The sequence below is a fragment of the Haplochromis burtoni genome, unplaced genomic scaffold, assembly GCF_018398535.1.
Source record: "Haplochromis burtoni strain Fernald_Lab_line unplaced genomic scaffold, NCSU_Asbu1 Contig_61, whole genome shotgun sequence".
NCBI lineage: Eukaryota > Metazoa > Chordata > Actinopteri > Cichliformes > Cichlidae > Haplochromis > Haplochromis burtoni.
Genome location: NW_024582422.1, coordinates 2,280,458 through 2,296,030, shown reverse-complemented (window position 1 = coordinate 2,296,030; position 15,573 = coordinate 2,280,458). Strand labels below are relative to the sequence as shown.

Below are 15,573 nucleotides of genomic sequence, written 5' to 3'. Positions count from 1 at the left end.
TATATATATATATATATATATATATATATATACACATATATTCGCGTTCCAAAAAATTCCCAGACTTTCCAGTTCACAACTTTGTAAAAAATTGAAACTTTCCTCAGATGTCCCCACTTCCTGGAAGTGTCACTGTTTAAAATGTTCTCCTGCTCAGTGTCCTCACCAAGACAAATGTACAGGGACGCTCACACATGTCTGAGACACAAACTGACACGTAGTTTGTCCCACGTGGCTCCCGGTACACTTCCACCAACACAAAGACGCACACACACACTGACACACAAGGTGCTGACTGCAGCATGTTTGTCTCTGCCCCACGCACGCGATCTTCATCAATTCTGGTGGCCCCAAGACGACTGCGCGCACCGCCGTCCCCATGCATCACGCCCAAACCTGCCTCGCTATCGGAGAGAAGCCGCAAATTTGTCAAAAGGAAGAGGAAAAGGCTCCTCACATGACAATAAAGCCTGGCCAATATTTCATGAAAATGAAGTGCTCTGGCACAGTTTACAGTGGCCGCGGAGGGAGAGGGAGGGGGAGCCAAACGAATGGATGCAAAGCTCTTATCATGTGGAGTTTTTCTGTATCCGAGATGCGATTTACAAGAAGGTCACAGGAGGCTGTGGCGCATCAGGGGCCACGGATCAGGACACAGAGAGTGAAGGCAAACAAATGTTCCCACTTTCCTGTCCAAACTCCCACGCTTCTCAAAACAGTCCAAAAACGTCACCTCATGATCCAAAAAAGGTCCTGATTTTACAAACATCTGATTACTCATTACAAAAGGTCGTGACTTTTTTAAAAGCATTGTTAATGAGTGGCACCAAAGTTTCTTTCAAAACTAAGTCCCGTCTTTCCACACAATGCCTCTTTCTAAAGAGTACTCACTCCTGAAACTACGTTCAACAACTTTGTTGAGCAAATTATCTATTTACAGTTCAAGTCTCAGTTAACTCAAAGGTCATTTTACTCCATATAACCCTGATGCAAAGCAGTAAAACACATTTTTCTCTTATTCTTTCGTACCGGTGAACAGGGAGACGATGGCCTTAGTCCTTCTGCTTCAGGCTTGACCTTTGACCTTTTGGTGTTCATGGGGTCAACTGTACTGCTGACGGCCGAGTCGCCTCTGTGGTTCTGAGGAGGGGAAAGATTCAGGATCAGACACCTTTAGATGTTATGCAAGAACATCTAGAACGGATTTAAATGAATTGAAGTAAAAGTTTATCTCCAGTAAAAATCCGGTTACTCCTGCACAATAATCATATTTTTACAGGAGGGTTACTGTAACCTAAAGTTCAAGATGTACGGAAGCCCGTGGAGGACAATATTACTATTTTGAGTGATTTATCTGCTGTTCTCCTTCTGTTTGTGTATATATTTATTGTTATTTATTTTATTTTTTGTTTGTTTTAATTTGTAATTTTCTTACTTTCTAACTTAATACTTTTTCTTACTGTATTTATTTATTGTTTTTATGCTGCTTTACATGTGATACTGGGTTATATAAATAACACTAACTTACTTTAAGTGCATTTAAGTTGAAATTTAACATTTTTTGCATTAATATGGTGTCACCCTGTGGAGTAGATTTAATATTATTTATATGAAATAGTGACAACAACAACAACAAGCAACCAAGACAAAACCCCACGAGAACAAAAATTAAACTATGCAAACATTTCTATATTTATCATAGAGTAATTCACATTCTCAGCTGAAAAACTCTCTAAAAAAGGCAAATCCAATTCAAAATATAACACAAGGCAAATCACCGGCCCCTGTTCCCTTCTACAGGATCTACACGATGCCCTTCCTAACCTCTCACACAAACATCTGTAATCTGAGCCAGTCTCCGAGATTAAACGACCAGATTAAACAGAGAAACCAAGTGTTGGAGTAGAGAAATGATGGGTTTCCCCCCGAGAGTTTACCTCCAAGGGGGACACTGCGAGCATGTGCGGAGGCTGACACCACAAATAAAAACACTGAGAGCGCCGTGACCCGGTGAGCGAGCGGAGGGCGGGATGATGACAAACAAAATCTACAGTGAGAACAAACAGCTGGAAACCGGAGCTGCAAAATTCAGGGTTCGGCTAAACAGTTATTTCAGCAGCTGGCATGGAGAAAAATACCTGGGGAACAAAAAGGGGGAATTTCCTGCAACCGCACAGAAATCAGAGGCTTCAATCATCTAGAAAGCTTCGAGTACACAAAACTCTGTCAGCTTACAGCTGTCTTAAACTTATATTATTTTCTCTGTTTATTTAAACTCAAACCAGACAAAACTGTCTTTTGTTTGAAGAACTTTAAATACTGATTCAAATATACGAGGCAGATGTTTACAGTCTTGTTTTTTAAAACGGCAAAAGAAATAAAAATGTATAAGAAATCTACAATATCCAGTAATGACAGTATTCAGATGTCGGTGTGTTTATGACTTCCACCTAAAAAGCTGTCATACTGTAAGAATAAACATTTTACTTCTGCTTAGTCAAAATAGAAAATTAACAACAGCCTTATAAGAATGTGTCAACAGAGCTGATGTTACTGAACCAGTGAAAATGTGCTTAAAAAATGACTTTTATAGAAGGAAAATGCAGCGACTACCAGAAACTCTGAGTACAAAAATGAAAAAATAATAATCCTTACTAGCAACAAATAAAAAGAGTTTAATGCTGAAAATCAACAAAAAATAGAAATTGGATTATTACTTCTGAAAAATGAATCCAGAACCAGGTCCTATGTGACAAGTTAAACAAAAAAGAACAAGTAGGGCTTTTTTAGCAAAATTTTTTTTTAAAAAAATCTTTAAAAAGCATTTTTTCTTTAAAAGAGGTGGAAAACCAAAAGCTCTCATTCACTTTAAGATTATTTGAACTTGTTTCTAACAGAAACTGCTGCTAAATTCTGTCCAAATCAATATGACAGCATCTTCTATAGACACATATAAATATGTGAAGACTATGGAAAATATATTGAAAAGGAAAAAAACTGAATCAAGTTACAGGAAAAAAATTTTTAGACTAAATTCTCAGCTTTGAGCATTCCTCAGAAATGTGGATGTGTTTAATTTTAGTCACACACCAGTTAATCAATCAATCAATCAATCAATCAATCAATCAATCAATAATTCAATCAAGCCATCTGTGAAGCAGAACTCCATAAAAGGTCCAGAGCACGTGGAGCGCAGACATCAAATAACATCCACACAATACAAAAATCATTTCTAACCTGCATCCTGATACTAACCTGAACCTAAAATTATCAGCAAATATGACTTTGTGTAGAAACTAAATGAATTAATAAAATCACTTGCAGTACTTCTAAAATAAAGTGCACTGGTTCTTACATTTATCCCTGTGTGATACCATATTTGATGGTTTTAAAGGTACAGAACAGCTTCCTTTAGCACAAACTCCTCTTTCATTTCTGTAAATTAGTTTTTTTCTCCTGTACTGGAGAGAACATGACAGAGCACACAGGAAAGCAGGACGGCGAGGGGCAATGAAATGGAGAAAATGATGCGAAGTGGAATCAAACCCTTGCCCCTTTACCTTGGATACCAGGTCGCTGTTGTGGGTGGAGGCAGGAAGCGAGGAGAGGCCGAGGGCCCCCTGGCGGGTGGTGAAGGTGGGCGGCGGCTGGATGAGGGGCGGAGTGTGGCCAAAGGCGCTGAGGCCTCGCTGCTGGGAGAGGAGCTGCTGGTAGGCCATGGGATTGATGGGGTGAGGGAAGGGGAAGGACGGGCTGCAAGAGGAAATTTTGTATAAAGGATTTTTGTATAAAAGAGAATCTCAGCGGTAAACATAAAACTTGATACTTATATTTACAATGAATAAATTAAACTTTGGTTTACTGTGCAGTTAACCTCCATTCTTTAATTATTTGAGGAAATAAAATTAAAAACGAAAATCAGAAAGAAAGAAGAAAAAACTTTGTGGCTTTTCCCTTCTGCAACATAACAACCAACCAGGAGAGAGAGAGAGAAAATCAGACACCTGAGCTGGAATAAACCTGTTCAGTCTGAGAAGGCGATCAAACACTGCAAGGGTTCAGTGATTGAGATAAAGAATCAAAACTTGTCTCATGAGAAGGTTTAAGTTCAGTGGAACTGAACCTTTGAGTGACAGATCCAGGTGTTACGTTATCTGACATCAGTGTGGGTGCGGATACCTGAGCCCGCCGACCGACAGGTGTCCGTAGGAGCTGCTGGCGGCCGAGCTGGAGCGTGAATTGTTGATGTATGCCACCAGGGAGTTGGGCGAGGTGCGGATCATCGTCTGGAGGTCGATGCTGGCGTCGGACAGCGGCGAGATAGACAGCGCCCTTTTCCTGCTGAGCCGCGGTGTCAGTCTGGGGCTTGAGAACCGCGACACTGTGGATGACACACAGGTGGGTGAACAGGTGATATTATCCATCACACTGGTAACATGTAGGTTAGCAGTGAGAGGAGTCTAAAGGAAAGACTCTTAAATCTAACGAGTCACTCTCCACCTGAATGCAGTCTACTTAGAATCAGCCTGTGTCTGCTGTTTGTGCTATTTTGGGGTGGAGGCATTAAAGCGGTGAGGGTGGAAGTGCATGCTTGCTGTGATGGATGCTGCTGCAGCATCGCTGTGACACCCAAAACCCTGCGGACTCACAACAGCCCTATCAATAAGTGCTCACAGCGAATATAGTAAACTATCTCTTCACTGACACAAACAGAGCCTGGCAGATATTACTGTAGATATTAGACAATAAACTCAAGCCTCAAGGATGCAGGAATTGCACTGTAGAAGCAATCGTCTGGAATAAGTGACCTACATCCGACTGGATCTGTCCCAGTGACACAAATTTTAAATGGAGAAGGGTCGAGGGGGTTAGTTGTTGTTTGATTGCACAACACTGAGAAGAATCACCATGTTTTCAGGGTATTTCGCTTTACAACTCCCTACTTTCCTAAAATAAGTAAAGAACACTTTCAGTGGAGGGAGAATTCAAATAGTTGCAGGCTGGGTTTCAGTTTGTCTTTACATAGGGAATAAAGTATAACACTGATGACACCTGGCTTTAACAGTTATGCATGCTGATGCTGATTTGCATAACATTATATGAAAACTGTCTTTACTGTACAGTCTAAGTCAGCGGTCCCCAACCACGGGGGACCGCTACCAGTCTGTGAGTCGTTTGATACCGGGCCGCGAAAGTTGAGGCTCGGGTGTGAAATGTATGGTTTTCAGGGGCTTTATCGTTTTTTATCGTTATTTTTGTTAATCATTTTTATCATTAACTCGGTTTCCCTGGGTCTTTTCCCATGTGTTATGAATAAATCTTCTGTTTTTTTGGTACCAATACTGGCTTTATTTTTTTGTATTTATCCGCAACACCTTAAAGGTGAAAATATTGTCGGACATAAACCGGTCCGCTAATGTCCACTAGAGGTGGGCTCCAAAACTTAAAATGTCCAACTTAATTTCTTTAGTTCCAGCAGAAATAAATGTGTTTACAGCTTAATACAAAAAACATTTTTAGCCTATGTAGTTAATTTGCCCTCATGACAACTATACAGGGGAATCATTTTTTTTTTTATAATTCACCTATTTAAATTGCATTAAGGCTGTCATGTTTAGGCTGTGTGCAGGCAGGATGAGGACCCAAACGCAAGTTCACGGAGGCAGGAATGAACTCAAAACACAGTTTTATTGCTGACGGAAGTTAAGGCGATACAAAATAATATGAAACTAAACTGTGAAATCATAAAGGAACTGACTCACGAGGAAACACACGGAGGGGCACACAGTCATGAGGGAGACAGACATAAATACACAGAGGGTTAACGAGGGAAGTGGGAGCACACGGGGAACACAGGTGACAGATAATCGTAATGAGACAGGGCAGGAGTGAACACAACATGACGCATACTGACGAGAGACTGTCAAAGTAAAACAGGAAGTACACAGAGGTTCAGACAGGAGGAGAGAGAGAGCACGGGGAGAGCACAGACATAACGGGCTGGGGAAAACACAAGGAGGGGAAACGAGGGCTCACAGATACACAGAGGGGCACACAGGGGGTAATCAAATAAGGAACATCTTAACAGAACAACCTAGGAACCATAAAGAACAAAATACAAAACACACGAAAACTAAGAATACTGGGCCAACATGGCCCATGACCATGACATCGGCATTATTAGAGGTCGTGCCGCCTTGACTGACAGGGGCTTTAGCTGCTAACTGTCTGCTATGTTCCTGAATGGACCTCTAGACCAAATTTAAAAGGATTTGTTTAATTTTGGTAATAAATAAAATCAGATCATCAGCATACAGTTATAGGCTGCGATCAGTGTGTTCCTTCTGGTGCACTTTTCATATGATCATCTGACAGATAATATGGCTTATTGGGTGGTTATTGTACTAACAGACCTTCCCTCCAGTTTTAGTAAAATTCTGATTTTATTTGGCTTTTAATTAGCAAGAATCGGTGTCTGTGTTAGCTGATAACTTACCCTGTCATTCTGCTAGGTTCATTTCTGTCTTGAAAAAAGCCAACACAGAGACTAAAACACTGACACTGGTCAATACCTTTAATCTAAAAACAGCTGTCATCACAATGGCACTCAATCAATTTGAGCAAATGGACAAAGGACCCCATATTTATTATGTCCATGTAGATAAGAAGCATCAGTAAATAATTTGTTTTTCTTACAAGGAAGCTAATATGCTAATAACAGGACTTAGTCCCTTGATGGCACATTTAGAACTGTAGTTAAACCATAATTTACATGCATCTATATGAAACTGTTTGTTTGGTGGTTGAAAGGTGAATGCTGTTGCTCGGTTGATGTGTGTAATCTTTGAGTACCCAAAGTGCCTCATCCTACTGAGACATCCCTGATACTCACAGGCAGGTCATTTTACCATCTGTAATGGGTTGTATTTTATACAAATGCACTGCAATGAAATGTGTCCTTAATGGGCTGACACAAAGGTGAAGAATGAGGGAAACATATCCCCAGCATCACTGCGTTGACATGTATTTGGTGCTGTTTAAACAGTAATCAATAAAACTGACTTCTGCGTAAATCAGAAAAATTAGGGACATTTTTTAATCAATGTGTTTCTTGGTTGGATTTGGGAGAGTTTGACAGAGGTCAACATGTACCGGCTGTTTATTGTTTTAAAAAATTAACATGAGAAGGGCTTAAATTACAGACAAATACATGTTTTTTTCCCAAGTTTTCTTTTGGAGAAAAACCCTCATTTCAATTCTCACAGGCCTTAGAGTGAAGCAGGGAATTAGCCTCCTCTGCAGCTGTCTGATCATTACATTTCACAACTTTAGTCTTTAGTCCAAACATGTGTCTGCATGAAATCCAATGCAGCTCTCACATCTGCCCACATGTGGCGACCTCATTAAGATTCAGACATGACCAATCAATCTTCCCGCAATAATTCCTCGTAATTACTCCAGATAAACATCACCCAGTCTGGGTTGGACTTCACGATGCTAAATGAGGGCAATTTACAAAGAATTGATTTCAACTGCAAGGAAATGTATGCAGAACCATCTGATCGATCTCAGCTCTGACATGTAAATTCAGACAACAAAACTCTTCTTCAAGCAGGTAAAACAGGCTCCAAACTTCCTTTTTCTTTAAGTTGTAACACTGGGCGGACATACAGAACTCATTGCATGCTTAATTGTCATTTTTTTCCTAACCAGCTAGTCCAGAAGACAATGAGAAGCACACTGACTGTATTTAGGTGTTATGGTTAAATAATAATGTTTAATGTGACATAAGTAAATAAACAGATTTTAAACGACTATAGATATTTTTTTCCTATGAAGTCAGAGTGAGTCAATCCCCACAAACTGTATATAAAAGATGTCAGTAGCCACTATGATGTCACCCATGTATTTCTGGCATGGTGAACCCTTAAAGTGAGCAGACTGAACAATCTCCATGTTGGGTTTCTGAGTCAGACCACATTTGAATGAAAGGATGGGAAGAAGTTATGAGCTAACGCTGGTTGGTATAGCTTGGCTAGCAAGCTGCACCCATAAACTGTAACATTGCATCACATAGATTAGCACAATTGTTTGACAAATTACGGTATCAGCAATATTTATAATTAGCACTATTATCCTGAATGACATTTGTTACCGCTCATAAACTTTTCAATTCTTTTTTTCCCTAAAAGATCTTGTGTCAGTGTCTCCCTCTCTGCAATCTTGGAATCTCTGAGCTCTGTCAATGAAATGGTGGTAAACTCAGATATGCACGTTATATCACGTTTCCCTGTGAATTGGATTAAAAAAAAACAAAAAAAAACAGCCCAATGCTGAAGACAATACTTCAAAATATGAGTTAACAAGCTCATGGGTGACATCATGGTGGGTATTACCATGTATAGAGCTAAGCCTCTGGGAAAATTCAAATACGTTTTCTGAAACCCTGGTAATGACTACAATGTGGCAGGTTAATCTGGTCTTAATCTGCAACATGCTGTTTTTAGGCTAGTCTACATAGTGCACACAGCCATATCTGTTTGCTGCTCAAAAACAAATGGAAGCCTTAAAAGTTGCCCTTTATTTTTGCATATCAAATTACCAAATAATAGCAGTGAAAGAAGCTGGTATCTTCCTCAAAGATGGGAATATTTAAAAAATGTACATTTAAAGAAAGAGTTTATCCATGAGTTTTCCACCACTGACGGTGGCTCTAATGTTCTCAAAAACTGAGTTAATTAAAGCACATTAAAGCATTGTATTGGACACCTGACACTAAATGCTGCTTGGAAAAGGGCTGTTAAGATAAATGTTAAAATCTGTCCTTGTTCCTTACAAAGAAACAGTTGGGGGGACTCCTGGAGCACATCTGGTTCACTTCCTGTCACCAAGGCTCAGAAACTAGAGGCTCTGACGTTGAGCTTTTCCTGCGACAGCGAGGAGCTCAGCAAGCAATTAATTCTGCTTTGTTTGCTTTCACTGCCGTGCTTATTAACGATGGGGCTCGGAGGGTCTTTCCAAGTATGTCCTGCAGCATATGTTACCTGTTTAAAGACTTGAGGAGGAGGAGGAGGCATCTTTATGCTGGGACATATGGAATTTGAATGATGATCTAACAAATCCAGAGAAGAGGAAAAACATTTCCTCGATTCTCGAGGGACATCTTAGCTCTGGAGGTTTGTTACTGTTTGAGGGGCGGCTGGTGTTGCTGGATGCTAATTTGGACATTTAACCAGACGAAGCTCAGATAAAGCCCAGGTTGATGCTGATGCTGATGGTGGTGGTGGGGGTGAGGTTTTCTTTTTTTCCCTACTGTTATCGGTGATGGCGGCAGCGGCTCGTATGACGCCGTTCAGGACTGGCAGCCATATTCATCTCTGTTACTTCCTCTCACCTCTGGGGAGATGTGTTTATTAATGTGCCACTTCCACTGATAAATGGACCAATGGAAAACCCCGGCTCGACTCGCTCGCCGCTGCCACTGCCGCCTCCCCCACTTCTCCATTGTGATTTATATTAGAAGCTGCTTTGGGGAGGGGGGGGGGGTGAGGTGTGTTGAAAACATTTTGGGAAGACGGGGGCTCTCAATTAAAGGAAAGTCATAAACTTTAGATAAAAATCAATAAGCTGCTTAAACTTTCGATTATTCTGGAGTCAAACTTTGACATAAGCACTTAAAAAAACTCACAAGGAGTCTGTCAACTATGACATCTGTTAATTTCAAATAAACATTTAAGCAAAAGTGACTAAATGATAGCCAAAAATATTTTCCTTATGTGAGCAATAAATATGAGGAAAACCAGTCAAAGATGCTTCCCAGCTAGAAGCGAATGTTTGGCCTAGATGTGGCCCACATCTGCAGTTTTCTTTGGCCTTGAATGACTGCATAAACATGGGGTTAGCATGGCTGCCACAACGCAGCCAGAGGTCAAGGATGTTCTGCTTTTGAGAAACGACACTCGCCAGCACAACAAGTGCCAAAAGAAGCCCGGATTAGGCCCAGATGTGTCGGCTCTCTGGGTTAACTTTACATGATTGCACTTTGCACATCTCTCATTCTGGAGCTAATAAAAAGACACCAGACCATCAACCATGAAAACGTGTAACAGATGAGTAAATTCGATGCCTAAAAAAAAGATGACCTTTTCTCATGAAAATAAAGATGTAATCGCTATAAAATAAAATCTCATGTTATGACTTTGCCAAGTTTCTGTTCTTTCACCTGCAGCGTGAGACTGTTTTATTTGTAACAGAAAGTTTTTAAATCATTATAATATAAACAAGTCAAACTGAAGACAAAACTGATCTGATGGTGTGAAAGATTACGTTCAAAAACATAAAAACTTCGAGCTTACTTATTCAACATGAAACTACCACAGATGGTGTCAAAGATAGGGAGACACGAGAGGAATTGTTCACCCACACACACACAAAACTGATTTAAAGATCTTAAAACAGAAATTAGTAGATCTGCTGCATGTGTTGAATATCTCCACCTTGAATCTTTACTCAGCTTTAACAAAGCCCCAAAACAAACCAATCAAAACCTTCTGATACCAAAAGCCTGGTAACAGATTTGCAGAAAACTAAATATTTGTAGGACTGAGTGCAACCACAGAAGATGAATATGAAGAAAGCATCTTAGACAGCATTCCTGTTAGACAGATACCTTATGTGTTGCTTCTTTTGAGTAGTTTTTCTCAAACATCACCAGCTTTCCTCCCCTCGCTTCTAAGAATGGAAATATTTCACCGTGTTTGGCAGGTAGAGTGATCTTGCTGCTCCCTGCTCACAGTTTCAGTGAATATCTTAACAATGACATTTTGGCGAGACGGAGCCAAACGTGCTTTCCGTTTGCTTTGGCTCCTGCGCCTGCACAGTGTTTCGGGACGGCTGGAAACTGAGTTATGACAGCTTTAGTGAGCGCGGCTGGCCGGCTTCACGCTGCTGGCAGCCTGCCTTAGCTCTCAGCAGCACAACTTTGGCCTCCGACACCATAACACAGCGAGCTCATTCACAAGCCTGTGGGGAAGAGTTTAACCCACGCTGACGGCTCGTTCAGCGGCTCAGCAGGCAACCGTATCACTCACTGTAAAACTTGGGGTGAGGCCTAAAGTCACCAGTTATTTTGTACATTTATATATTGTATTTTTATATTTAATTTCAGATGTGCTCTGTTTTCAGTGTCATTGTGGACCTCATAGATTGGTTGCAAGTTACAACCTGGAGTTCTCCTTTTCATTTTACAGCCTCAGGATACTCCAGCAAGAAACCACATGTAAAGGTTTTAGAAATGCAAAGACCTAAAATTCCCACGCAAATGTGTTGTTCTGTCCTTTAAGCTCATTATAGTTCATTTATAGAGGAAACATCAATGTGCTTTCTTCTATGAGTTCAGACTTCCTGAGCTGCTTTGGAATTTACATATATTACTGGAAAGAAGAAGGTGAGAATGATTGTTCCAAGCAGACAGCAAATATATGCAGCAGTCACACACGACCTGGTTACTTAAAGGTAGACTTTTAACATAAGTGTGTTTACTGTTTCAAAATACTTTAAAATCCAAATCATCCAAAATTAATGAAAGACATCTATGTGTTGACGAGAAATCAAATGGAAGCTAAACTGGTGACAATCTTTACTTTTGTATAAAACCAGTTAGTAGCACAAGATGTTGCAGCGAGTAAGTATAACCTTTACTTAACCAGGTAAGTCATGAAAAACACGAGGTCCTGAAGAATCCTTCAAAACCCTTTTGAGCAAAACATGGTGGATGGTTAAAATGTGTAACTAGTGCTGTATAGAATATTACTAAAGAGTGTATGAACAGCTATGCAGCAATGAGAGACTATCCAATGTCAATGAAGGTCACCAACTTCGCCACATAGCTGTTGGAATTATCAGTCCCATCACTGAGGCAACAAATTAACAATAAATTAAAGCAACTTCCAATGGAAAAGTAGCACATGTGACCGGGTTACCAAGGCAACCACTGGCCTGAAATAAGTACTGGAAACCAGCTACCAGCTGAAAAGCAATGCGTAAGCTTATTGCATTGATGAGTATAGAGTAAGCTGCTTTTGTTTTGTTTTGTTTTTTATTTAAACTTTAATTGAAAGGGAAAATTGCAATATTAACAAATGTTGCCTTTTGATGCATTGCTGAAAAGTTAGCTTAAAGACAATTTATATATGCAGTCCCTTGGCAGGTTACAAATGTTATCCATAATTGCACTTCAGATAAATCAATCTAAATCCATGAGTAGCATTGGAATAACTTTTGAGACTTTTCTGAAGCGTAACATCAACTAGTTTCTCAAGGTTTGCTTATTAAGCATGTGCCTAGAACAAAACCCAATAAAAAAGCAAAAAAATAAATATATATGTGCATCCACACCAGACGCGAAAGTCAAAAACAGGCCAACAATAATATTTTTTAAAAAATCAACAGCTCTCATACTCTCACACTCCAGTTTTGTTTTTAACACTTCCAGCACACCTGCTCGGGATTATGACCAATAAAAAATATATATTGATGGGTACCCATAACTTTTTTTTCAAAATTCTGAGATTAAAGTCAGATTTCTACTAGAAAATTTTAGATTTATGACAGAAAAAGCCAGATTTATGAGGAAAACAACCAGAATTCTATCTTTCGCCTCACAATTCTAGAAAAAGTCATCTCTTATAAAGATTTTTTTTCCAGAGGAACCTAATTCTCTCCCTGCTGTGTTTTTATATGAGTCTTGTGGCACACAGTAGTTATGTAAAGCACCTAGAAAAGCAAAGGTGAGTAAAGGATGAGCAGGAAGATGGCCATAAATATCCTACAACCCAGTTAGAAATTTACTGTATGAGAAACACTAACAGGAAATGTCACATCTGTGCAAGTGCAGAGGCGTTAAGCTGGCAGGTATTATCACAATGACTCAGACAGATGAAGTTTTCTGGTGTTCATCACCAGGACTTCCCCTCCACCATTAGTCTCACTCTCAGACACGGGTACCCTTTTAAGGTGCAGAGCAAAGCGCCGGATCAAAGCAGGCATCCATTACATTAAATATACCTACTGCAGCCAAATGTGCCCCACAGTGGAAATATCACAGCACCACAATAAGTCCTCCATGTTTACGGAAAAGTGCTGGTGGAGGCCTGGTGTGGAGGCGAGCTGCTCAGCACATGTCCAATACCTGAAGCCCTTCAGATGTTTGAAGATGTTTGACATGAAAAATGTACACAGGGCTTTTTTATTTATACACCTCTCCTGTGATCTCTGTTTCATCTCCAACGTGATACGAATTTCATCTCCCTAATCGGGGTCAAAGCAGCTCATTGGGTAGAGCCGGGTGGGCTGGTGGGAAAAGAGACCTTTCTACAGTCCGCTTTAGTCAGCCGGATGAACTGACTTTTTACGTGATACAGGATTTGCCACCTGAAATAACGCTCACAACACGGTAACACCCCAAATAACCTATAAAAACACATAAGATACACAGATACACTGTTTGTTATCAGAAGTATATACAACTCTTATAACCAGATTAGATACACTTGTAGTTTGTGATTCATCTCCCAAAGAAAAGACAAAACAAATAAGATAAACTTATAAAAACTTAACTGAAATGTTGGTTTACTTTTTTTTTCTATACATTGGATAAGAAGGTCAAAATCAACAATATGAAAAGCCAAAAGAGGTTCAAACGTAGGTTTTATTTCAACTTTAAAACTGTTTCCACACATTTTCACCATTTGCGTATAGCATACGGTGGCATACATTGTCACTCATATCCTTGATATTTTAAAGCCCCCTTTCCTTTCTTTTTTTTTACACCCAGGTGACCTGTTTGGGGCAAAAGGCTGAAGTTAAATAGAATGTATGGGTGCATCACTGCTGTAAAGCTGGACATTGTAACATGGCAGTCTATGGGGACCGACTCAATTTTGGAGGCACCTTCCACTGGTAATGACAGAAACTGCAGTTTCACATTTTTTCATTTACTGTCATCGTACTATGTCTGAACTTCTTAGCCTAAAAATCACAGGAATCCAGAAAACCAAAACTAGGGGCTTAGAGAAGTTAGGAAACTGCAGCTGGAAACCTTTCAAGTCAAATCTCAGAGGTACTCACCATCAATGGGAGCGATGTAGTCAGACAGGTGGGCCCCCGCCGTGGCCCCGGCCCCTTGCATGAGCAGCTCGCTATAGGGGCTCCGGTGGCTCGCCATTAGGTGATAATACTCAGCCGGACTGGCTCCAGGTGGAGGAGGAGGAAGTCCAAACAGCCCACGGTCTTTCAAATGCTCGTGGGCCACTGCAGGAGCAAGCAGAGAGGGTGCGAATGAGCAGAGTTAAAGAAAGCTATGAGAACAGGAAATTAGGACAGGGAGGATAGATGGATGCAGGGATGGAGTGAATGGCTAAACAGGAGGAGGGAGGGAAGGGGGAGAGGGGCAAATTCCTGGTGCCTCACACTGAGGGGATCTCTGAATGGGGAGAGGGGCCAGTGGGGTGGAGCTGGATCGCTGATGTGCAACAGCCCGTGTAGGTGCTCCCACCCACCAACCCCCCATTTCTTCAGTCACACAAGGAAAACAAGTCTTTATGTTGTTGGTGTATGTTAAGGTCAAAGACTCCGGAGTGTAAATATTAGTTCTGATTTACTGATTATTTTGATGGACAGTGGAGGAACTTTCACATCATGAGTTTAGTTACCTAATTTCACTACTTTTTCTTCAGTTTTTAAGGTGGTTGCAGCCACTTAATTAATCTGCCAATTAATCTAGTTTATAGATTTTAAAGGCAGCCTACAGCTACTTTATAATGCAAACTCGTGAATCGTATTGGTGTTAACATCTGCACATAGTAAGATCCTTTTAAATGTGTCAGCACCTCAAAGTCTGAATTATGAATCTGTTTTTCTCCTCCACGTCCTCACATTGTGTCTTGCTCCCTTTTTTCGGGGTCTCTACCTCCTGCTCGAGTCCTAATCGATCTTTCAGACGACATCAGGCCTCTGGGCGTAAAAAAGAGCAGACGCCGTGCTCGTGCTGACTTCATAGCTGAAGTAGCTGCCCTTAATTCGCCCTCACAGGATCACATTTCCACCTTAAAAACTTCTGAATGATGACCAGAGAGCTAGTTAATCAGATGAAGCTGTGGGAAAAGAGACGCAGTGCAGGAAGAGAGCCGGCAGGTTAAAAACTGCAGAACCTCCGAAAAACAAAAAGATGCTTATTTAAACGGGCTCCAGTTGACTTTTTTTTCACATATTACATTTCTTTGTTGCCAAAGTGTCCTTTAACAGCGATGTGAAAATAACAGGAAGTCACATCTCCATGCTGAGGTGAATAAAGAGGTCACCTGGAAGGCTAGCAGTCTTCATTTCCAAACTCAACACCCTGTCTTTCAACAATCTTTTCTCCTTCGGTGCAGCTTTATCACGGGCCGATCTCAGGCGCGGCTGCTTATTTCACTTTAAAAGCTTTGCCACATTACCACTGACAGACTGTAAAAGAAGATTTATACCCCGTCCCACCACCGCGCTCCAATCTGTTATTGTAATTCAGCGCTGAGG

At 40.6% G+C, this 15,573-nt stretch overlaps 1 protein-coding gene across 3 annotated transcripts in view; it reads right to left on the bottom strand.

The window, feature by feature from the left end:
- LOC102300185 (zinc finger protein GLI2) overlaps window positions 1-15,573 on the bottom strand; it is a 96,927-nt gene that overhangs the window by 14,123 nt on the left and 67,231 nt on the right. For all 3 annotated transcript variants that reach the window (XM_005923047.3, XM_042221161.1, XM_042221162.1), the window contains 4 exons: window positions 14,128-14,310; window positions 4,180-4,381; window positions 3,561-3,753; window positions 1,030-1,140 (listed from right to left, as the gene is read on the bottom strand). In XM_005923047.3, the coding sequence (XP_005923109.1) occupies window positions 1,030-1,140; window positions 3,561-3,753; window positions 4,180-4,381; window positions 14,128-14,310 (689 nt within the window). The remainder of the gene's footprint in view (window positions 1-1,029; window positions 1,141-3,560; window positions 3,754-4,179; window positions 4,382-14,127; window positions 14,311-15,573) is intronic.